The sequence below is a fragment of the Propithecus coquereli genome, unplaced genomic scaffold (genome assembly GCF_000956105.1).
Source record: "Propithecus coquereli isolate 6110/MARCELLA unplaced genomic scaffold, Pcoq_1.0 Scaffold124, whole genome shotgun sequence".
Lineage (NCBI taxonomy): Eukaryota > Metazoa > Chordata > Mammalia > Primates > Indriidae > Propithecus > Propithecus coquereli.
In genome coordinates, this window is record NW_012136525.1 from 2,725,692 (window position 1) to 2,749,687 (window position 23,996).

Below are 23,996 nucleotides of genomic sequence, written 5' to 3' on the forward strand. Positions count from 1 at the left end.
GCTGAGACCCAGGCCTATAAGCCCTCTCCCAGTCCAGGGGCGGGACTTCCTGTTTCTGTGTGCCTGGTTCAGCACAATAGAGCTGGTGGCTTTCCACTGGGCTCAGCAGTGTCTAGGTCTTGTGTGGGTTAGCAGGGAAGTGTGTATTGCTGGGGAGGAGCATCCCCAAGAATCCAAAACAGGACATAAGTCAGCTTTCAGAAGAAGAGCTGGGCTCTGGTGCACCCCTGGAGGACTGATCGTGTTTTCGTGGAGTCACCGGTGGTAGTGTGCTGCTACTTTTGTTCCAATGGGAAGGGTCCTGACAGAGTGTAAGGTCAGCCACCCTCCTCCCTCTCTACCCTTTATTTGCACTGACTGGACCCCGGGAAAGCAGGAGACAGGTTAAAAACAGAAGCGCGACCGTTTCTTTATTAAATTATACAAAAAGGGGAGGGGAGGGGGGCAGCTGTGGGGCTCGGCCCCAACCCCGGCCCTACCCCGGCCTGGCGCTGTCTGAGAGGAGGGGATCTGAGGGAGACCCGGGATCAGGCAGGAGAGGATGGGGCAGGGCATGAGGCTGGGGGATGCAGAGGTTAGGGGGGAGGCCTCTGGAGGAGGGGTGGGACTGGTGGGGGAGGGGGGAAGAGAGCAAAAGAGAGAGAGGAGCAACAGGGACCAGCTGGGGAGTCAGATGGAGCAGGTCAGGAGGTGGACGACGGCAGAGTGAGGGTGGAGAGGCAGAAATGAGAAGGCTGGGGAGGAAGAAGAGGGTGGCACCTCTGGTGAGGGCCCAGGGCAGGAGCCAGGTGAAGAGTGGCTGCACTTGTCTGTTCCCACCCCCACCTCCAGGCCCTGAGGGGCCTCCCACCCCCAGCCCGTTGGCAGGGGGCTCATGCCGATGCCCCATTTTCTGTCTTCTGCCGCTTGGGATCCGCTTCATCCTGTGGAGAGGAAAACAGTAGGGTAGTATAAAATGGGGAGGAGACTGTCCCCTGTCGCGCCCCTGCCAGCCACCACCCAGTGCCACCACAGGGATCTGGGTCCAAATCCAAAGGGCTCCCGGCCCCTGCTGCATCCCTGACAGCCCCTCAGGCCCCGCAACCCAGCCCAAACCTCCTCTTCAGCAGCTCTCTTCAGCGCGGGCCCTTCGTCATCCTCTTCTTCTTCTTCCTCATCTGAGGAGCCAGAAATGGGTGATTGGGGAAGGGCAGGAAGCTCCTGCAGAGACCCCCTGTGGTTGCCCTCAGCCCGGCTTCTGGTCTTTGAACCCACCCTGACTCTGAGCCTTTAAGCCTGTACTTTTCCAGCCCGGCCTCCCTGCCCCTCCCCACCTTCTTCCTCCCCTTCATCCTCCTCCTCTCCATCCTCGGCAGTTTCTTCTTCTTCCTCCTCAGCTCCGTTCTCCTCCTCCTGTGGGGACCAGGAGAAGAAGCGCCCTCAGGCTGCAGCTCCCTGGCAACACCACCAGAGGACTTGGGAGGGCCCCAGGGTCGGGCTGTGAGGACGGCAGGGCTCAGGGAGGCAGGGCCCAGGCCCCCCGAAGGTAACTGGAGGGGAAACTGCTAGGGCAGGTGGGATCCTCTCCCCCCGACCCCTCCACACCTCCACCACTTCTTTCTTCCGCTCTTTCCGGCTTGCCTTTTCCTCCACCTTCTCCTTCTTCTCCTTCAGGTCCTGTAAGGGAGAAAGAGGTCACCTTTTCTCTCACCACAAAAGGTGTGTGGCTCTTACGTCCCCTCAGCCCGGTTCTCCCTCACTGCAGTGAGCTTCGAGGAGTGTGAAACAGAGAAGGTGGCCACAGCTTAGAGACAGAACAGAGGTGTCAGGGTCCTTACATTAGGGCCACAAAGGGGCTGAGACTAGACACACCTTCCCCAAGACCCAAGCAAGGTGGGGAAGTGATAAGAAAGAGGAGCAGCAGCAGGGGAGAACTGATCCCCACCCCCTCCAAGTTCTCCCAAACCTCACTGGCTGAAGAGTTCAGCTCAGCAAAGCAAATCCCTTCCATCTGCTGGCAGCTCAGTGCCCCACCCCCTCTCCATGTCCCTCCACCTGCCCCCCCACTGCCCAGTGCCCACCAGCCAGCTCTGCCTTTTGTCTACCTCTGGGGCCTTTTCCTGAGTACTCTCTCTCCTGGGCATCCCTCCCAGCTTCCCCTTCAGCTTCTAGGGCCTTTGTTTCTCCTGGTCTGTGTCTCCCTAATCCTCATGCTCCACTTGGACAAATACTACAGGATAGGGAGAGCACCTTCGCATATTCCCGGCACCCCCTTCCCAACCCTAAAACAGTTCAAGTAGTTTCTTCCTCCCTACCTCCTGTGGTACATGCATTCGTGTAGTGGAGTAAAAGTAGCCATTTCCAGTGAAATGAAGGTAAAGTAGGAAAAAGGGAACATGGAAGGGAAAGAGTATCAGACATGGTAGATGAAGAGAGCAACACACAGGGTCTGTCTCTGGGGTGGGATGGGAATGTAGATGGGGGAGGCACCTGTCTAGAGGACCTTCCTGCCACACTACCCCTTATCTCCTTCACCCCAGGATCCCAGCAGGCATGCCCTTGATGTCCTCCTATTCTGATATGGCAAAGGGAGATGCCCATATGAGAGCCCTCTCTGGACACCACCACACCAGCCTTCCAATTCAGATTCCCGTCCTCCCCCCATCCCATCCCTTGGCAGGCACAGAGCAGCACTGTAGGTGTCCTTGTGTGATCGGATCTGGCGTTGGTGTGCAACTCTGTGTATCTGATTCCACGCAGATGAAAGTTTTGTTTGAGTAGGGGGGTGTCCTTTCTAGAACGGGATCGGGGATAGGAGAGGGACTTGGTGCAAAATGGCAGGCCTAGTGAGGGAGGGCACTCAATTCCCTTCTCCCTTTAAAGGGAGCACAGAACACTTCACTCTCTCGCCCCTGCTACGTTTCTTTTTCATCTTACCGCACTGTCTTCATTTCTTGGCCACAAGGTTGGTATGGCATTTCTACCACCTGGTGGGCCTTTCCCTACATCCTGGGCCAGGAGAGCCAGGGGCTTGTCAGCTTTTCTGGGGGCCCCAGCACCAGGTTTGTATGGCCTGAGTTTCCCATCTGGGCTGTTGCAGGGAGGGAGGGAGGGAAAACACCAGGGACCAAAGTCCAAGGGGCCGGGCCCTCTCCTCCCCTGTTCTGTCCTTCTGGTCACTGTCCTTCCATGATCCCTTTTCCAGGAGGGTATGTGACCTAGGCTCTGGGTCTTGTGCTAAGCAGCCCTCTGGCCTCATTTACTCAACACAGGCACATGCACTGACACAGGCTGACACCAATTCACACAGACAGCTACAGAGGAGCACCCGCGCGATTGGAGACACATGGCCCGGTGTTTGGCCATTCTGGTACACACTCTTGAGACAGCACAAGAGCACAGTGGAGCCACTCAGCACTCACAAAATGACAACATGGCTCCAGAACATCTACATCTCCACATGCACACATGTAACTGACACGGGCAGTCCCACACGCTCGCTGGATTTCAGACATACAAAGACACCTACTCAGTGAAGTCACATGCCACCGCACAGCCCACCGGAGGGACACACAGGCACACCTTGCCGGATCTCACACACATCCCTTCTCCCACTGCCTTTGATCCCATTGGCTCCCCGCTTTCACTTCGCAGGCCTCCGGGAGACCCGTGTGACGGCTCCTCAGCACCCCCCCACACACACACACAAGATCGGGCTCCCAGCCCCCAAACCCTGGCCGCATTAATTTCCCAAAGCGACACTCTGCAGGTTCCCTAGGGAAATTAGAGGAAGGCTGGAAGAAGAGAGGCAAGGGCGAAGGGATGGGGCCCAGGAACAGAGCTGACGAGGGCAAGGACAGCTCCATGCAATGCCAGGCAATGCCCAGGCTCAGCTTTTCCTAAGGCTGAACCCGCCCCCCTCTTGTGATTTTTAGGAATTCGAGATTCTTTAAATGTGTATGTGTGTGTGTGTGTGGGGGGGTGGCGATGAAGAGAAAGGAGAGCTGAAAGCCAGCAGAGGAGAGGAAATGGATGTAGATGGACCGAAAGAAGGGAATGAGAAAAGAGGAGCAGTAGCCGTCCGGGGAGAGAAGCAAGAGACGATCGGGCCGCGAGGGGAGGGGCCGAGAGGAGTAGCCTCCCGGGAGAGTCCTGTTTACACTTGAGGATCTCAAACCGCTTAGCAGAGGAAAGGTGAGGTCAGACTGGAAGTCGAGACAGGGGAACGGGGCGCGGGGAGGGGGCCCGTAAAGTGAGACGCGGAGCGCTCCGACGGGAAAGCGGCCGGGATAGAGGCGGGCGAGGTGGGGCCGGGCGGGGTGGGGACCGCGGCGGGGGCCGGGCGGCGACCGGAGCGGCGAGGCCGGGCGCCGCGGCGCGGTGCGCGCAGGGAAGCTAGAGGGCGCTGGCGGGAGCCGCGCGAAGCCGGGTAGGCAGCGCCAGGCTGGGGAGCGGGGGGAGGGCGGAGTGGGGTCCGCCGGGACCGGGGCGCGAGGGCCGCGCGGGGCAGTCGGGGCGGCCTGGGGCGGAGGACCGCGGCGGGTTCCGGGGCTGCGCGGGGTCCGGCCCCCGCCGCCCCCGCCCGTACCTTGGCGCTCAACTCGGCCGCTGCCTCCACGCTTTTCTCCGACATGGTGCCGGGGCCGGGGCTGGCGGGGAGCCGAGGTCCCGGGGCCGAGACGGAGGGGCCCTGGACGGTGGAGGGTGGCTGCGGCCGGAACCTGGCGCGGTGGCGGTGGCGGCGGCGGCGGCGGCCGCTCGGCAGCTGGGTCTCTGGAAGAGGCGGCTGAGGCGCGCGGGGTGGGGCGGGGGTGGGTCTGGAGCGGAGACCCGCAGGGCTGCAGCCGTCCGGAGAGCGGGCGGAAGGGCGGTGCAGGCGGTGGCCGGCTCGCTCGGCCGCGGTCGTTCGGTCCCGGGCTCGCCGCCCCCGCACCAGCAGAGCTGCCGCCGACCAGCCGCTGCCGCCCCCGGGAAGGGAACCCGCTTATAAGGCGGCGCTGTCCGACGGGAGGGGCTTCCCAGGGGTGGGGCAGGCGGGAGCGGGGAGGAGAGGAGAGGGGAGGGGGATGAAAGAGGAGGTTGGAGAGGTGGGGATAGGAGGATGAAAGCGAGGGGAGGGAGAGCGAGAGTCGGGCGGGAGGACAAGACCGGGAGGGGGAAATGGAGAGACTGACGGCCGCGGAGAAAGAGGAGTGGGGCGAGGAGGTGGGAAGGGGTGGGGTTCCTGCGCAGAGGCACCTCTCCTAAGCCTAACCTACTGCCTGCGAATGTGGAGTCTGTCTTTCGGGGGCGGACCGGAGAGGCGGCCAGAATCCTACTGACCCCAAAAAAACCGCTGAGATTTTGCCAAGTGGTGGGGCGGGGTAGCAGATGGAAAGGCAGGGCAGGTATTTGGGAAACCAAAAGCTTAAAGAAGAGGAAGAGGGTTGGGGAGCTACTTCCACATCACGCCGGATCTCCCCTCTCATCCTCCATCCAGTCTCTGGGTGGCCTCGAGAAGGGATGGGAGGGCAGAAAGGGCAGCCGAGCTTCACTCCTACCGAGACTGACATTTGTGACCCTTGCTGGGTTTCTCCCTTCCTGGCTCTTTGCTGGGATGGGAGGGTAGTCAGAGGCCCCCTGGTCTCCTTTGGTTCTCTTCCACCTCTCCCCACCTTCGACCTTTCTTATTCGCCTATCGCACCTCACTTTTATTTGCCTGTCCTTCTATTTCTCTTCTTCCCTCCTCAGTCCTCTTACCCAGACCCCTCCCTCACAACCATTTATATCTCGCATCTCTCTCATTCTTCTATCACTTCTCCTACACCCTCTTCTCCGGTTTCCACCTCGGGTCTCTTTCCCTATCTCTCCGGGACAACACTGTTCTTGTCTTATCTGAGTCAGTCACCTGGCCCTATATTCTTAGCTGGTGCTCCTCAACTCCTCTTGATGTCCTCATTTTTTTTTACAGTTTCCCTCTCTTTGCTTTTCTCTTTCCTCTGCTGCCATCTTCCCCAGCCTTTCTGGATTATTTTTGCCTTCTTTGCAAATATAACACAGGTCCAGGTCTGGAGTTCCAGCCCCACCCTATTCCACACACCCTCAATTCCTTGCCCTCCACCTCCGAATCTTGGAGTCATTTTGAGAAGCTTGGGATTTCAGGAGGGAACAGGGCTGGAGTGTGGATTAAAGGTCAGGAAAGTGACTGGGGTGGAAGGCTGGGGCTGGGAAAAAGGTATCTGTGGTGTGTGTACACTCCCAAATTTGTCATTATCATTATTCTTCATCTTTTTTATAATTTTCATTTTCTTAATAAAAAGAAACACGTTCATTGATCACTACCATTATTTTGTTTTTGAGTGTTAAATATACCATCTTTTGATTCCTTGGTGTACACACCTCCCAATTTCTCTGACTCTACTATCAGTTTCTCAGTCTTGGTTTCCTCAAAAATCTTGGGTTCCGACCCAGGTTTTTTCCTTGCCGGACTCTGTCCATCTTTTCTCTGAGATCTTTCCATTTCCCTCTCTCAAGCTGTTTCTCTGACTCACTGGCTGATGTCTTTAGCCGTCTCTCACTGTCTCCATCTCTGTCCTCCTCTCTTGCCTCATTTATCTCCCTCTGGCTCCTTCGTTAGGCCCCCCCCCCAAGTCTCCCAGTCTCGCTCCCTCCGGGCGGGTCAGGCTTAAATTTCCTCTCCCTCCCGCTGTCCTTTCCTCTACCCAGTTCTCCACCTCCCAGCCCCGCCTGCTGTCTCGGACACCCTGCTGGGCTCTTACCCTGTTGCCCTGGTAACCGCCCCCCACTCCGGTCACCTCCACTCCCCTCCCCCCTCCAATCACCGCCACCAACAACCTCCATCCACCTTCCTCCTATTTTTCCTGAGAGCCAATAGAAACCCTGTTGCCAGGTGGAATGCTCATTTGAATCAACCAATCCAGAAGCCTAACTTCTTGCCCTGCCTTATATGGGGATGTGAGGAGGGCCACTCCCCCAACTCCAGGCCCACGGGGGACCAGCCCCGCCACTGTCCCTTCTCCATGGCCTGAAGAGAGACTGGGACCCTCCCTCTTACCCTTCTATAAGGAGCCTGGCCTCCCATTTCTCTAACTGGCACCACCGGGGTTAGTGTGGGCTGTGGGCTGGACTGTGGGCTGGGCTTCAGGGCTGGGGGTGGGAATGAGGTGTGATTAGGGAAGGGGAGGCGGAGGGAGCCGGGAATTTTGCCCAGGGAGGGGTGTCTGGGAGCGGAGGCAGCTGCAGTGGAAAATTCCAGGGAGATGGAGAAGCAGAGAGTGGGAATCCTGCCCCAAGGCCCAAGGGAGCGCCTTCAGAATCTAAGAACTTGGACACTAGGGTCCGTAGAGACCCCAGGGAAAAGATCTAGGAAGCTGGAGGCCTGGATCGAATTTCTTTCCTGCATGGGGGAAGCATCCCTTAGCCTTCCCTATCTGGTTGGACAACAGATCAGTCTCCTGAAGTCTTGGCTTCATGGAAAAGAAGCTGGAAGTGAGACCAGGGATGCCTGTGGAGTGAGTGGGATGCTGAGAGCCTGCCCCTACAGTTTGGGGGCTAGTCTCAGGGCCCCTGGGGCCAGTGGTGTTAGATGCCTGTGTTTGCACCTTTCAGTAGAACTATTTCTGAGGCTTTGTGGAGGCTTGCCTATTCCTAGAATTCTCTTCCTCTACAGTCCAATTGAGAACTTCTCCCACCAGTTGAATGGGGAAACTTGTGCTTCTTACACATTTTCTGAAGGTGGGAAAAAGGAGACCAGGTGAAAACAAGGCAGACCTGAGCCCCCTGGAAACAATGACTTCTGGCCTGACATCCTAGAAATTTACTTTGCTGCTGTGTGGGAGAGGTGTTCAATTCTAATTATTTCCATCTCATTCTTAGAGAATTCTTCCCCTCTCCAGCTTCCTGGATTTTTCCAGTGTGCCTATTTATCCCGTAGGTTAAGCACTAAGGAAGGTCTAGTTATTGACAGAAACCTGAGAGTGGGGCCATCTCCACTCCTCTTTTACTTTTTTACCCCATTCCACTCCCACGATCTCATTTTCTATCTCCCATTTTTCCTTTGCTTTTGAAAAATTTTTTAATATTTTCAAAACTCAAGTCACTGGAGAGGTGAGAGCACATGGACTCCTGGAGAGGGATCTAAACGATCCTACCTTTAATCATATTCTTTTCGAGTATGTTACCCCCCAGGAGTGTTAAGAAAATAAGAAATCATCTTCATAACAAAACTGAGGTACATTCCTCATGTGCCGCACTACACACATGTGCCTTACTTACGTCATGACTACTGGTCTAGTGAGTCCTATCCATCATCATATCCTACTCACATCTAAGTTGATTTAAACTAAAAAAAAAATTACATTTTCTTTTTGTCCTCCGTATCAAGCTTGAACTCTTGCATTTCAACAGACTTTTACTGAACTCCTACTAGGTGTTAGGTACTGTGCTATTTATTGATGGACACAAAGCTGAGTGAAAAAGACATGGTCCCTGTCCTCAAGGAACAGAGGGAGAGAATTTAGTGTGTATAAGATGACGCCACTGCACTCTAGCTAGGGTGTCAGAGTGAGACTCTGTCTCAAAAAAAAAAAAAAAAAAAGAACAACTTGATAAGGAACATGTATCCAGGACTCTCTTTCCACCAGTCAAACCAGACGGCACACTGTCTCATCTCCATGGGCACTCCTTTTCTGGAATGCCTCCCTGATCTCTCCTGACTCTGCAAACCCTTATCCATACATTGTTCCTAACACCAAACCACCATCCGTGGTCTTCCACCCTTACTGATGTCTCCTCCTGTGGCACAGGACCTAGCACAATGCCAGGCACAAAAGAGGAAGAGCTCAATAAATCATGAATTTCAAGCCCATTGATCTCAGGGCCTGCTCAACCTTCTTTTTTTAAGTAGGCTGGGAAAACACACCGTGCTGCCAGGATGCTGGCTTGCCTCTATCTAACTTGAGATCTTCTCATTAACTACTGATGTCCTGGTGGTAACTGTCTGTCTTTTATGGTTCGAACATCACAACTGAATTTTTTTTCTCTCTCTTCAGGCTTGTCTACTCTAAAGACAACACAACTGAATTTTATGTGGCTTTCCTACTTCTCCACGAAGTTTCTACCCAGCAAAAAGGATTGGTTTCACCATTGTATTTCTTCAGATTCTCCGACTGGTTTTTCTTACTCTCTGTGCCCTCCTCCTTCATGACTCCTTCGCTTCTATACCTAGAGTAGTTTGCTATTGCCCAACCCTCCCCGTCCTCCTTTCAGTTTCTCCTCCATGTGCACTCTTCAGAAAGCCTTTGTGGGCCTTCAAAAAAGTCCAGAAGGAAGTGCTTTGCAGCTCTGTCCAATAAAACTTTCTGTGATGATGGAAATGTCCTTTATCTGCAGTTTCCAATACATTAGCCGCTAGCCACATGTGGTTATTGAACACCTGAACGTGTGGCTAGTGCAGTTGAGGAACTGAATTTTTATTTAAGTTTAATTAAATTTAAATAGACACATATGGCCAGTGGCTCCCATATTGGTCAGCACCACTTTAGACCTTGGCCCTAAACTGCCTCTTTTTCTACCTCCTTTTCCACCTCCATCCCTAGTGGTCTGTAAGTAGAAAGTCAGAGAGCAACTCTAGCTGCTGTGTTGAGGTCATCTGGGCCACTGCTGTCATATACTTTACCATAGGTACGTGTTTGTTCAGGGTTTTCACATTTTCTCGGATTAAAGACTATGTGGCTGATCCAAAGGATCAGTAGAGTAAAACTTAAAAGGCTAGGGAAAATGGGACCAGGAGTGACAGCTAAAGACTTATTTTGCCCAGAAGGTAAAAGACTGCAGGAAGACTTAATAACCAGGAGGAGACAATGACAGTGTTGACTGAACCCTTCCAGGTGACTTCGATCTCAGAGGTCCTGTTCTTTCTCTCCAGACTCCCTAAGCTATTCCATCAAGCACTGCCATGGTTTTAAGTTCTCCTGCCAACATGTACCTTAAACACTGACAACTTTCAAATCTCTAGCACTGCTTCTCTCCTGAGCTCCAGAGACATGACTCTACTCCCATTCTGGTCACCTCTCCCTAGACATACCACAGCTCCTCAAACCTAACACGCTCTGGCTGAAATTCCTTCGTGTTTCCTATTTCACCTGGTGGTGCTGTCCTCTACCCATTCCCTCACGCTAGGGGGTCGTCCTAGACTCCACCCTTCCATTCCCGCCCCAGAGCCTTCATATTCCTTGAGTGCCTCCTCTTCTCTCCAAGTCCCCCTGAGCCTCTGCTCAAAGGGGCAACGTCCCTTACTGAATTCAAGCTCAAGCCCCTTAGGGTTTTCAATCATGATGAAGACATTTTTTAAATCTCCATCCCCTATCTCCACACCTGACATATTGTAGAAGTTCAAGAATGTTTCCTAAAATGTGTAAACTGCTGTTCTACCAAAATATAGACTGTTGTAATTTCCCTATTTAAAACCTTTTGGTAGCTTCTTCAGGCCTACAGGGTAAATTCCAGAAGTATAATAAATAGGGTCCCTCAAGGTCTGGTCCCTTCTAACTTCTGTAGCCTGACTTCTCACCACTATTCCCTCAAAAGTTTTGCTTCAGCAGTTTTTTTTAATCTCCTCATAGTTCCTCCCAAATGGGGCATACCTTTGTGCCTTTGCACCAACTGCATCTTCTGCCTGGAATGTTCTCCCTGGCTTCCCACCCCAGCCCCTAAGTCACTCAGTCCCTTTTCTGAACCACTTTTACCCTTTTTGTTGGTTTGTTTTAGAGATGGGGTCTTGCTCTGTTGCCCAGGCTAGAGTACAGTGGCATGGTCATAGCTCACTGTAACCTCAAACTCTTGGGCTCAAGCGATCCTCTTGACTCAGCCTCCTGAGTAGCTGGGACTATTGGCAGACACCACCACACCTGGCTACTTTTTTAAATTTTTGGTAGAGATGGGGTCTTGCTACATTGCCCAGGCTGGTCTTGAACTCCTGGCCTCAAGAGATCCTCCTGCCTTGGCTTCCCAAAGTGCTGGGATTACAGTCACGAGCCACTGCACCCAGCGACTTTTGCCCTTTTAGTATACATATTTCTAGTGCAGACTTCATCACAAGACTAAAATTGATTCCATGTTGGTTATCCTCAGTAGGCTGTAAACTTTCTTGGGCAGAGAACATGTTTGTCTTGTCTTTTTATCCCCAACACCTATCTCTATGCTTAGCACATAGCAGGTGCTCAATAAATGTGTATCGATGTGATCTACCACATGATTAGCACAAACTTCAATTCTCAATGGCCATGTTAATGACAGGACATACTGCCTCCTCGGGGATGTCTTTTATTTTTGAGATAGAGTCTCGCTCTGTCACCCAGGCTAGAGTGCAGTGGCGTCATCATAGCTCACAGAAACCTCAAACTCCTGGGCTCAAGGGATCCTCTTGCCTCAGCCTCCCAAGTAGCTGAGACTACAGGCCCATGCCAGCACACTCTGCTAATTTTTTCTATTTTTAGTGGAGACAGGGTCTTGCTTTTGCTCAGACTGGTCTTGAACTCCTGGACTCAAGCAATCCTCCCTCCTCAGCCTCCCAGGGTGCTAGGATTGTAGGTGTGAGCCACTGTGCCCGGCCATGGGATGTCTTTGAAATGATTAAAGGACAATTTGAAACTCCAATGCTAATGCCACCAGTAGCTTTATAATATCTACCCAAGACAGTCTAACATCTAATATCTATGGTCCAACTAGGTGTGGCAGTCACTTATTCCTGTTGTCCACATCTCCTCCTTCCTTAGGTGGCTAGATTCAAGAGATAGGACTGTCCGGGTTAGTTAACCTGTGCAATCACATGGTCAGGATTTTCCAGCCAGTCACAATTTTTAACATATTTTCAAACTATTTGTACCTACTCAGTCCAGTACTTGGCAGTGTGGTAAGCAAAATGGTCGTTTATTCTCATTCAGTTGCCTGGGCCAAAAACCTTGGAGGCATCCTCGACTCATCTCTCTCTCTCTCTCTTATGCTGCATCCATCCATCAGCAGATTCTGTGAGCTCCATCTTCAAAATATATCTAGACTATGACCACTTCTCATTGCCGCTACTGCTTCTAACCTGCTCTTGGCCAGCATCACGTCTGGCTTATGGCAACAGCGTGCTAATAGGTCTTTCTGGTTCTGCTCCCCCTCACCCCCAACTCTACCCTCCATACAACAGCCAGAATGATCCTTTGTAGGTTTTACAAAGTCCCACATGACCTGGCTTCCTTCTTCCTTTGTGACCTCATCACTCACTGATGTTCTTTTCTTCCTTCACACCAGTCTGTATGCCTTGGCTTCTTTGTTGTTCCTTGAACATGCAAAGCATACTTTTCCCTCAGGGCCTTTGCATTGCTATTTCTTCAGCCTCTCATCCCAGCTATTCCCCTCACCTTGTTCAGGTCTCTGTTTAAATGTCAACTCATCAGTGAGGCCTTCCCTAGTCACCTATATACAAAGCAACCACCTCTCAGCTGCCTGTCCCCTCTATCTCTCTTCTTCCTTGCTTTTTCTTTATATCATCACTGTATCTCCACAGCCTGTACCTGACACATAGTAGGCATTCAATAAATATTTGTTGAATGAATGTGGATTAAAAAACAAACTGAAAAGCTGACTTTAAAAAAAATGCTCCTAAGGCCGGGCGCGGTGGCTCATGCCTGTAATCCTAGCACTCTGGGAGGCCGAGGCGGGCGGATCGTTCTGAGCTCAGGAGTTCGAGACCAGCCTGAGCAAGAGCGAGAACCCATCTCTACCAAAAAATGGAAAGAAATTAATTGGACAGCTAAAAATATATGTAGAAAAAACTAGCCGGGCATGGTGGCGTGTGCCTGTGGTCCCAGCTACTCGGAAGGCTGAGACAGTAGGATCGCTTGAGCCCAGGAGTTTGAGGTTGCTATGAGCTAGGCTGACGCCACGGCATTCGCCCCAGGCAAGAGAGTGAGACTCTGTCTCAAAAAAAAAAAAAAAAAAATGCTCCTGAGTCACTTTTCAATCTCACTTTCAGCTGGTGTCCACTTTCTCTACCTGGAGCACCTTAGAGTTAATTTTTAGGGTTCATCTCCCTCCTCCAACACACATGCACATATACATGCACACACAGCCACACTCGCTTTGGCTCAAGCAGGAAATCCAATCTCCCCCTAACGCCCATAACATTATTGCTCTACCCTCACCATGTTCAAATATCCAACTGCCCTGAGATTGCTCCAGATGTGTGACTTCTCATCTGAAGAGGGCCCCTTTTCTGGCCCAGCTATACCCACTCAAGGACTTCCTGACTTTGCCTCCACCAGTAAAGCAGGGAATGTTTTTCTTCCTTCCCAGCAATCCTTATCCTCCTTGTGTTAAGCCTCTAACTCCTGGCAGGGCCTGTTCTCCCTCCTCCATCTTATCATCTATGGGACACTCCAGTGGCAGGAATTCCTGTTCATCACAGTTCACTGGACAGAGATGAAAGAGAGAGAGAAAGAGAGAGAGAGAAAAGGAGGTGGGGAAGGGAAAAGAAGGAAAAGGGAAGAGGGGGAAGGAGAAAGAATACAGACACAAACTTTGGTTACTTGTAAAATTATATCCCTTCAATTTCCTGGAGTAGACAGCTGCCTGTATCGTATGTTTCCAGGGACTCTGAAAATGAGTTCTTGCATCTCCTCCTGCATCCTTACCTGTTCAAGCATTTCTTTTTAACCTGAGAAAAAAACCCAGGCTTTGAGCCTTGTCTCTTAGAGGCTAAGTTGTAATTTGCAGATATTCCTAGGAGAGGTAATACATTGATTTAACATCATGGAAAGGTAAAAACGATTGATATCAGATTCTTAAGTTTTGGAAGGAAGAAGAGAAAGGGCTCTAAGCATCTAAAGGCTGTAGGTAGAGGAAGGATAACAGGTAATCCAAAAGAGAGGGGAGACTAGAAGACTATACACTTCAAATTGTCAGGGACTGTTTTTTTGGTATTTATGCTTACTATATCATGTATCTTGGACAGTGCTAGGCCTCATTAGACATTTGTTGATTGGCTGAACAATGAAGAACTTGCTTTGGAAGGAGGAGAGGACAAAAAATATTGGATAGGATCTCTTTAGTTAAGTCTGAGCCACAGAACCCTCACTGGGTAACTCTTTTTTTTTTTTTTTTGAGACAGAGCCTCACCCTTTCAGCCTAGCTCACAGCAACAAACTCCTGGGCTCAAGCAATCCTTCTGCCTCAGCCTCCTGAGTAGCTGGGACTACAGGCATGCGCCACCATGCCCGGCTAATTTTTTCTATATATTTTTAGTTGTCCAGATCATTTCTTTCTATTTTTAGTAGAGAAGGGGTCTCGCTCTTGCTCAGGCTGGTTTCGAACTCCTGAGCTCAAACAATCCGCCCGCCTTGGCCTCCCAGAGTGCTAGGATTACAGGCGTGAGCCACCGCGCCCGGCCTGGGTAACTCTTGATCACATGTCAAACTGCTTTCATTTGGGGCAAGAGGAAATGGGGCAGCTGCATGTTGCGACGTCCAGGATTTTACTAAGTCTCCTCCCCAGACATACCAATGAAAACCAAATTTTCTTGTATTCTGTTTTCCTTTGATTTTGCCAATCTGCCAGCTTGTATCTTAATTTTATCTGCCTCTGTCCCCGACCCCTGTCTCCATTATTGTTTTTTCCTCTTCAATTACGATTAAGTCCAAAGAAAGCTGAGAAGCCCTGCTCCCACCCAGCACCTTTGCATGACTCACCAGGGACCCCCCTCTTCCTTCTGCCCCAGGGAATTATTGGGAACAAATCTTTCTCATTGCTCAGGCTCCACAGAGCACTAATATGGCTAATAGCCATAGGAAAGAACCAGGGAGGGCTGGAGTTTGAATAAGGCTCGTTTAAAGTCCATCCTAGATAGTCCAAATCCCCTGACCCCAGGGGGGAAGGTCCTTCTGTCCAGCAGAGCCAGATTTTATGCAAGGCATTTAGTATGTCAAAGTGTCAGGCTCTGGCCTAGGAGTCAGGGCTCCCGGGCCCTGTTTTTAGCCCCGCCCCTGAGTGATCATGGTTAATTGATCTCTCCACCCCTTTCTTCCCCCAAACTTTAGACCCTTGACCTACCTCCCTGACTAGAGGAAAGAAAGATCGGTGCAGGACTAAGAGCTCTTGAAGACACAAGAGTTAGAGAAAAGAAAGGGGAGATTGGTACTGAACGAAAAGATTTCAGAACTCGAACCTTTCCCCAACCCGACCCTTCACAGATGGGTAACGGAGGGGTCCAGGAGCCTCTCCAGCACCAGTTCCCAAGGAGCTCTAGATCCAGCCTGGCCGAGGAGCGCCACCTGGCGGCCAGCCTTCCCAACCCGGATTCTTTGCCTTAGTCCGACTTTTCAAAGCCCGAACTGGACCTAGGCTGGCGAGTACCTCCTCCTCTACGTCACTCCGAGGACTCCGCCCTGCCAGGAATGCTCCTCCTCCCGGAGGGACAGGCCTAAGCGCCTCCCCCGCAAAATACCGCCCTTCCTCCCTCTCCGGCGGGACGCTTCTCCAGTAGAAAATCTGCTTAAAGCTCCGCCCCAGCTCGTCGCCCACTGAGATCCCGCCCCTCCCCCGAGGGTATCTGCCCCTCGTCCTCCCCTCCCGTTTCTCCAGAGGGAACGTGCTGCACCGCCCTCCCCCCTCACCTACCCAGCTCCACCCTGTCCTTCCCAGAGAGTGGATGCCTGTCCTCCTCTTCCCCACCCTTACAGGGAACTTCTTCCTGTCCACAGCACCCAAATCCAGGTTATTATGGGGCCTCCCCTACCCTTGTCCCAGAGGCTCCACTCAACTGCGTTCGGCCCCCCCCTCACCCCACAGTCCCGGGGACGCAGCCCCAACCTCCTCCCTACCCACGCCAGTGGGCGGGGCTCCTGTGGGTCTGCCCGGGGGTGGGCGGTCCCGTCGTGACGTCACTTCCGCCCGGGCCTGGCCGAGGTTCGGCTCCGCGGGCCGAGGCGGGGTACGGTGGTGGGAGCTGTGGGAGGAGGTGGCCCGGCAGGTCGAGGAGCTCAAGCCCAGACCAATCCCCGCGTCCGGGGCCGCGACCCTGATCTGCAGCGCACTGAGAAGCGAAACCGGCCGGATGGGCCGCTGAGCCCGAATCGGGGACCGGTGAGGCTCGAGCAGAGCGGGCAGCCCGGGGCGGGAGCGGGCCCGCGGGCTGTAGGGTCTGGGAGCCTGGGATGCGGGGAGGGGAGAGAGTCAGACCTGCCCCTCCTCTCGCCCGGCGGGAAGGCGGGAGCTGGGGGAGCCGCCGACCGGCGGGGTCGACATGGTGAGGCCGGCCTGGGGGAGGCCTGGCGGCGGCTGGGCATAAAGAGGGGGCGGAGTGGCTGGGGTCATTAATGGGGCAGAGGGCCGGCATTGGGGGTTCTCATCTAGAACGGTGGCGTCGGGGGAGGAAGAGGAGTATGCTCCTGGCCGGGGCTTTGGGAAGAGGATGGCTCTGAGTGGAGGAGGCAAAACCCTGAGACGCTTGGAAAAATTTTCCACGGCCCTAATAGGTTTGAAGAGCGCTTCTCTCCATAGAGGGTTGTATGAAACACCCGGAGAAAGATCTCCCTGGAGTTTAGGGGGTCACTTACAGTACCTGGAAGGGACAGTGCTCCTAGAGTCCCGACACTGAGTGGGTGTGCAAAAAGCCTGGCCGCCTCCAAGTATCTGAGCCTCCACATCTTTCCAGTGTGGAGCCCCCTGGAGCTAAGATCAGGATGTTCCGCTTCATGAGGGACGTGGAGCCTGAGGATCCCATGTTCCTGATGTGAGTACTCCCTCCCCCTCCCGCCCTAGAGCACCCATCCCACCCCACTCCGGTCTCGCTGAGAAGTTCAGACATACATCTGGGTTCCCATTGCTGGGAATGCCGGAACTGGCCGGATACCCAGCTCTAGCTCTGACTTAGAGAAAAGTAGGCATCTGTACCACTGTTGCCCTGTTTTTATTTTTCGGGGGTGGGGGTCAAGAGCTTGGCCTTTCTGCCATCCATACTATACGTTCACTCCACAGGGACCCATTTGCTATTCACCGTCAGCAAATGAGCCGTATGTTGTCAGGTGGCTTTGGATATAGCCCCTTCCTCAGCATCACAGATGGCAACATGCCAGGGACCAGGCCTGCCAGCCGCAGGATGCAGGTAATGGTGCTGAAACATATCTGAGACCTAAAGAGAGATGGGAGGGTGGATGGCAAAGCATTTTATTTTTCTTGCACGACAGCCAGCTTAGCAAATGAAATGGTCTAGGAGTAGGGGAAGGAGTCTAGAAAAAGGGCTTTGTGACCCCCCTTTTGGGAGGATGGAAAAAAATTTGAGGCCATGGTCCTGGTTTGGGATTGTAAGGAGATAGGATGTGGTCTCTAATTTCTGTTCCTCGTGTGTTCCTGTAGGCTGGGGCTGTCTCCCCCTTCGGGATGCTGGGAATGGTGAGTCTTTCCATCTCAGACACAGTCTGTACTCTTAGATGTTGTTTCCAAATGTACCTCTTTGGAATAGCCTCCTGGGTAACCCCAGAATCTTCTCTTTTTATGTTGTTCACAAAGCTCTGAGCCTGTTGGGTGCCATGAGTCCTGTGAGTTAAACTTCTGTACCCCTAGAAGTTCGTACCCCTTAGGAAGATGTAGTTGTCTCACAAAGTTTGGTCTTTTGAGGAGGGAGGTGCATTTGAAGGGACAACTGGAGATGTTTTTTAGTAGATTTTAACAATTTAATACCCTACTTCTTTGGAAGTTAGAATTCATTAACTTTGGTTTGCTTTCTAAAGATGGGGGTGGTGGGGGATGCAACAGTCAGGAGAAGGAAAATTGGATCAGAGCAACCACCGAGACTGAGAAAAGAGGTCGGCCATTTACTGGGGAAATGTGCACTGGCCTTGTTAATGGCGAATGAGAAAGAGCACTTGCTAGACGTGAAGGAAGAAGAGAAAGGGAATATGTAGCCATGTGGCTAGTGGGTACCTAAACAAGATCATCTGAGTACTAACTTTGCTTTCTTGCCTCTGTTTTCCATCTCTTTTCTCCAGTCGGGTGGCTTCATGGACATGTTTGGGATGATGAACGACATGATTGGGAACATGGTGAGACTCTTGCCCCATACCCTTCCCCGGCCTTGTTCTCAGTGGTGGCTGACAACACATTGAGCCCTCTGAGGCAGGAGTGTGCTAGCGAAGGGTTCGAGCTGCAGAGAGTAGTTGAAGCCAGAGAGCGCTAGGACTCTGTCTCTGCTCTCATGCCTGAATGTACAGAAGCAGCAGTCTTGTTAAGTATGCAGTTAAGGCTCTATCTCTTTTAGGTCTTTCTTATTTATTGTTGGAGTCAGAGGAATTTGGGGGGTAATAATGAGTCCTGATGTTTTCTCAGTGCTCACATTTTATGAGAAAGATCTGGACAAGAACACGCAGCTGAAGGGTGAAATCCCTTCTCCAGAGGGGATGCCTCCTACCCTTCCTACCCTTTCCTCAGGAACACATGACAGCTGGAGGCAATTGCCAGACGTTCTCATCCTCCACTGTCATCTCCTACTCGAATACGGGTGATGGTGCTCCCAAGGTCTACCAAGAGACATCAGAGATGCGCTCAGCACCAGGCGGGGTGAGTGGGCAGTCCCTCCTGTGCCAAAGAAGGCAGGATTGAGTGGCACCCACAGCAACCCTGGTTGCTTTTCTCAGGATTGGGTTGTGGTGGGGGATGAGTTTATCCTGGGATGGTGCAGCCGGGCTCTGGAAGAGGCGGCTGAGTGTGCCACGTTCTGCCTCATCCTAGATCCGGGAGACTCGGAGGACTGTTCGGGATTCGGACAGTGGACTAGAGCAGATGTCCATCGGGCATCACATCCGGGACAGGGCTCACATTCTCCAGCGCTCCCGAAACCACCGCACAGGGGACCAGGAGGAGCGGCAGGACTACATTAACCTGGACGAAAGTGAGCCTTCCTGCTTCTTGGCCAGCAGCTCTAGTCCAGTTCCTGTGAGCTAGGAGATGCCCCTCCCCCACAGATACTTCCTGGGCAAAGTTACGGGGAGCCCTGTGCTCCTACCTCACTTGGAGCCTTGTTGTCAGCTTGGGGCTGAGTCAGCTGCTGGCAGCGCCCTCACCAGGGAAGGGCACACTTTGTCCCTGAAGTCAATTATTGACATTAATAGTGTTCTACCCTTCTCCATCTGGACCAATTTTCTTTCTTCTCTCTTTATTTCATTTTTTTCAATTCAGCAAATATTTACTAAATACCTATTGTGTATGTAGGGTTATGAATCTTAACTAAGTAATTTTCCCATTTCTGATTTCTTTCTCCAGTAGTCATGCTCTAGGCCTGCCAGTGGCTTCCAGGGACCATGTTGAAGCCAAAAGAGCTAAATGAAGTTGCCGTCCTTCCTCCCACATCCCCACACACACATCTCAGCCCTTGCCCATTTGGGGTCTGAGAAGGCTGTGGCTCACTCATACATCTGCCTCCAGAAGCCGGGCCACACACAGGCGTCACACCTGCTGTCTGTGTCCTCTTCAGGTGAGGCCGCAGCATTTGATGATGAGTGGCGGAGGGAGACATCCCGATTCCGGCAGCAGCGCCCCCTGGAATTTCGACGGCATGAGGCGTCAGGGAGCGGGGGACGAAGGGCTGAGGGGCCTCCCCGCCTGGCCATACAGGGACCTGAGGACTCCCCCTCCCGACAGTCCCGCCGCTATGACTGGTGAGGGCCCTTGGCCCGCAGCCCCTCTTGTAAGTTTTGGAGGGGAGGAATGGGAAGGAGGGCTTCGGGGTGTACCTGTGCACATTCCTCTGCCAGGAGGCAGAGGCAGTCCGGGTTCCCAGCAGATACTGCCTTGACAGTAGCAGTCTTAGTTGGCGTGGAAAGAGACAGTGTTTTCACAGGGGTAGGAGTAACACCCTACTCCTGGCTTTTTATCTTTTCTTCTGTGACTTGTGCTCATCTCTCTTCCCCTCCAGGTACAGGCTGAGAGGCTGAGAGATCATCCCCTGAAATAACTTTTTCCTCTCCAACTCCCACCCCCAATTTAATATTAAATTAACAGGCCAGCTGGCCCCCACCTCTCCCTGGGGGTCTCAGGGAGAACCTTTCACTGTACCCTCTGCCTACTTTTTCCTTCTTTAATCCCCTCACCATGATGACTCCACTTCTCCTGTGTCCACTAACTTGATTTTCCATTTTGCTGCTCCATCTCCGAACCTCCTCGCCGTCCCCATTCTACCCTGCCATGCATTGAAGGGCCTCTGGGGTGAGCTCTGGGTTCAGGGGCCTTCTCCATCCCTCAGCTACCCCAGATCTTTGCCCACCTCTTCCTCGGAGCCCCCACTGCGGGGCCATAGCCCCGTGCAGGGCTGTGGAGGGAGCCGACTGGCTCCCAACTCCTTCTCCCCTGCAATCCCACCTAGACACACATCACAAAAATCTTCCCTACACCCATCTCCGCCTTTATTTTTTGATTTGTGCAACTTGTAACTAGGTGTTTATGGAATAAAGGAGAATGGAAAAAAGACCAAGTGCGATTCTGGCTGTACTTTTGATCTGTTTCTGTTCAGTTGAACTCTCCTGTCTTCTTCTAGTCTTTTTTTTTGCCTTCCATCCCGTCTCCACGTGTGGCCTTCTTAACTCAGAGTTCAAGCCCGGATAGTGGGACTGTCCGAGCGCTGGCAGGTGCGGGCCAGCAGCACTTGGCTGGGCGAGGCTCAGAGCACGACCCTGCAAGCAACTGTCTTGCTGGCGCGCTCCCTGGCGTTTACTGGGTCTCCACTCTTCAGTGGGCATGTCAGGCATATCTCGTAGGTGGCTGAGGAATTTCTTGCTCCTTGGGCATAGTTTGTCCTCTGGACTGTGGAAGGGAATACTTCTTCCACAGAGCAGGAAGGAGTCCAGATAACCCCCTTCACAGGCCTGGAACGGGGAGGAATCGGGTCAGCAGCGTTCCTCAAACCCCCTGCCCGCAGTTGTCGAGAACTTGAGCCCAGGGAAGGAGACCAGAGAAGGACACTAACCTGGAACCTGAGCAGGACTGAAAGGGCATGAGGAGCTCAAATTTCTCAAGATGTTCACACTTGCTTTGCCCAGCCAAATAGGTCACTCTGTTCCTCTTGGGAACTTACTTAAGTGATGGTAAATGCTTGTGAGAGTCTGATGTTTCCTCTTTATAAAAATCTTCAATACTTTTCAGTTGGTAAAGGCAAAAAGACACTCTTAGGACTCGGGTCCTCTCAGGGAAGGGAGCGTCTCCCCCCTTTCGATGGACAAGTAGATTCATAAGGATAAGGAGGATTTGTCCAGGCACTCAACGAGCAGAGAAGCAGCCGAGTTCACTAAGCAGGCGCTGACTTCCTAGTGCAGTGCGGTTCCTAAGTCTCATTCAGTGGGGCTGGTAGAGGTGCGTGACTGGGTCCAGGGAACCAGGGGCTGTGAGAATCCAAGAATCCCAGAAGTCAAGCAGGTGTAGACTATTCATCACCACCTGGGTTCTGAATTGTGGGTGCTGGAACTCAAAGCATGCACAACCCTAATCTTTAAGTGTAACCTGTGCTCTGTCCAGGTAGGCACATACCTACTTCCTCTGGGAGTGGGAGGAGCTTTCCTCAGTCTCCTGAGGAGGCAGCCAGGTCAAAATAGCCCAGGACTTGTAGAAGAAGGAGCCCTTGGGCTCGGTCCTCAGCTCAGCTCTGCCACAGCCTGGCCTTGTGATCTCAGGCAGGTCGTTCACCTCCCCGCACCTCAATTAGGTAGGTCCCTTCTGGCCACAAAATCTCAGGCTACAGTTCCTGCCTGGCCTCCTCCGGGGTCTCAGTTCCCGTGCCCACACTCAGGTGTAGTTCTGAGTGGGGCTGGAGCCGGGCAAGGCTGCCCTGACCTCAGTCAAGGTCAGTCAGTCCAGTGTTTCACAAGCTCTCCAGTTGGGGGGCCTGGCTTTCCGGCTTATGAACTAAATAGCACCCCTGCTTCCTGCTCGAGGGCGAGGACCATTCTTCAGCCTAGCACTCAGTGGGGCCTGTGACCATAGTTCTCGGCAGGGATTTGTTGTGGGAAATTAGGCGTTAGCAGCAGTAGAGCGAGGTGCTCAAGAACAACCTCCTGGCACTTCCTGGCCTGTCCGCTGCTGTGGGGTTAGGGCCGAGGAGCAGAGAGAGGAAAGGAACTCTTGGAGGAACATGGGCGTTTTACTTCCGGTCAGCTCTTCATCGGGGCCAGCCTCACACAGTAGCTACCCCTCAGCCCCTGACCCAACAAATGTCCGGGGGATACGGGCAGACTCACTCAGGTCTTCTCCCCGACTCCAGGAAACTGGAGGTCCGAAGAGGCTGACGCTAGGAGTGAGACCGCAGAATGACACGGAGGGGGAACTCTGCTCGTGAATGCAGGCACGCGAGCAAGACCTAGCTCCGCCACCAAGTAGCCACGGCTCTGGGAAAGACTCTTAGTCTCAACATCAGCTCCCAGCTTTGTAAAATGGGCTTTTCCAGGCACTGGTGGCCATGGGGACATGGATTCCTACCTCAGAATCATGAGAATTCAGTCAGTCAGTGAGAGAAAGCATTTGACACAATGCATGGGATACAAACCACGGCTCTGTTACTCGTATTTCTCCTCGATGACTGTCCCTGCCTTGCTTCTTCGTGTTCTCTGGTGGTCCCTCATTCCCCGCTCCATCCTCAGGACTGCTAAAGTACTTCCAGACAACCTGGGTCTCACCTTACTGGCCTTGAATCTGCCCCCCGCCTCCGCCCTCCGCCCCAGTTACTGACTGTCATCCGCTAGCCTCCCCAGGCCTCAGCCCCACAGATCAGCCAGTAGAAACAAATGCTTGGGGCTGCTCTGATCCTGCCCTGCTTGGGAGTTGGGATATTTCCCTCCTATTGTAATGGCCCCAGGTCCTAGTAATGCCCTTTCTCCTCCTTCCTCTACCCAATGTCTGAGGCACATAAACAGGTTACCCTGAGAACCAAGACCTGACCTACATTAAGAACCCGCTAGTCTGGTCTTGCAGCCCACATATTCCAAGTCCATTTAGCTCCACATACCTTCAGGCCCTTATGCTCCCTGTCCTGGGAATGTTCCAGGGGCTGAGGGAGCAGCAAAGGTCAAAGATTCCTTCTCTCAGGCCCACTGCAGCTGGGCTAGGAAGAAGAAAGTAGCCTTTACCTCTCTTGCTCTAGAGATCACTGAGTCTTCAGAGGAGAGGGGGAGACAGGGGAGGCTGCACTAGGAGGGGAAGCCCTGGGAGGTGAGAGAAATAGCTGAGGAGACCGGGGGCATGGGGAGGAGACTTCAGGTGGCTGGTTCTCCTCGGGAGCCAGCAGCTAGCCTCATCCCTGGGGAGCGGCTGTGGGGGCGCGGAGTTGGCATAGCTTGAGGGAGGGGCACGTGAGGAGCTTGGGATGAGGCTGGCAGAGCTGCTACACAGGGTGGGCCTGAAGCCCCCAGTGCAGAGTGCTGATGGCTCTGAGCCTTCTCGGCCTCAGTGTTTGGTCTTAAACTGTATCTCTAGGGGAACCAGAGAAGCAGCCAGTGTTTCCCCCTTGGGCTCAGGCCCAACTGGACTGTCCCTGAGATAAGGTGAGTTGGGTTAGTATTCAGAGTTCCTTCTCTTTCTCTGCCTCTGAAGATTCTTTTCTTCCTCCCCGAAGACCTCTTTTGGGTGGGAGTAAGGTGCTGCTCCTGGTTTCTCCGGCATCCATTCCCTCCTCTTCAGCTGCCTCCTGGACAGCTGGCAGGTTCTGGGCCGTCGTCTTCAAGATGCCAGCATCCTCCAGCCAGGAGGCCAACCAGTGTCTGAGGGGTCTTAGGCGAGGACGTTTGGGCACATGAAGATGGAGGATGGCAGGGAAGGGGGCCTGGGAAAGGGCTGTCAGGGTGGGATTGAGTCTCTAAGAGAGGGAACAGAAATACCTTGGGAAAGGTCAAGGTGACACTGGAGTGGAAAATGCTTTGGTGAAAGTAAACAAAGCTGTTTTCTTAGAAAACTACTGGTGAATTTAGATAAAGATGTCCTGTATTTGGGACAGGGTGAAT

The 23,996-nt window shown here is 53.0% G+C and overlaps 2 protein-coding genes across 2 annotated transcripts; one reads left to right on the forward strand and one right to left on the reverse strand.

Annotated features, from left to right (window-relative positions):
• Nucleotides 1–384: 384 nt before the first annotated feature.
• On the reverse strand, nt 385–4,985 carry PTMS (parathymosin). Its single transcript, XM_012637919.1, has 5 exons — nt 4,568–4,985; nt 1,585–1,656; nt 1,314–1,392; nt 1,096–1,157; nt 385–923 (listed from the first exon to the last, which is right to left on the reverse strand). The coding sequence occupies exons 1-5, from the start codon at nt 4,610–4,612 to the stop codon at nt 873–875; spliced, it is 309 nt and encodes a 102-aa protein (XP_012493373.1). The 5' UTR covers nt 4,613–4,985; the 3' UTR covers nt 385–872.
• A 10,919-nt stretch (nt 4,986–15,904) lies between these two features.
• Nucleotides 15,905–20,481, forward strand: MLF2 (myeloid leukemia factor 2). The gene is made up of 9 exons (XM_012637923.1): nt 15,905–16,104; nt 16,676–16,753; nt 16,999–17,125; nt 17,377–17,412; nt 18,009–18,062; nt 18,448–18,576; nt 18,748–18,907; nt 19,490–19,702; nt 19,931–20,481. Exons 2-8 carry the CDS (start codon nt 16,704–16,706, stop codon nt 19,675–19,677), a joined length of 744 nt encoding a protein of 247 aa, XP_012493377.1. The 5' UTR covers nt 15,905–16,104; nt 16,676–16,703; the 3' UTR covers nt 19,678–19,702; nt 19,931–20,481.
• Nucleotides 20,482–23,996: the final 3,515 nt, after the last annotated feature.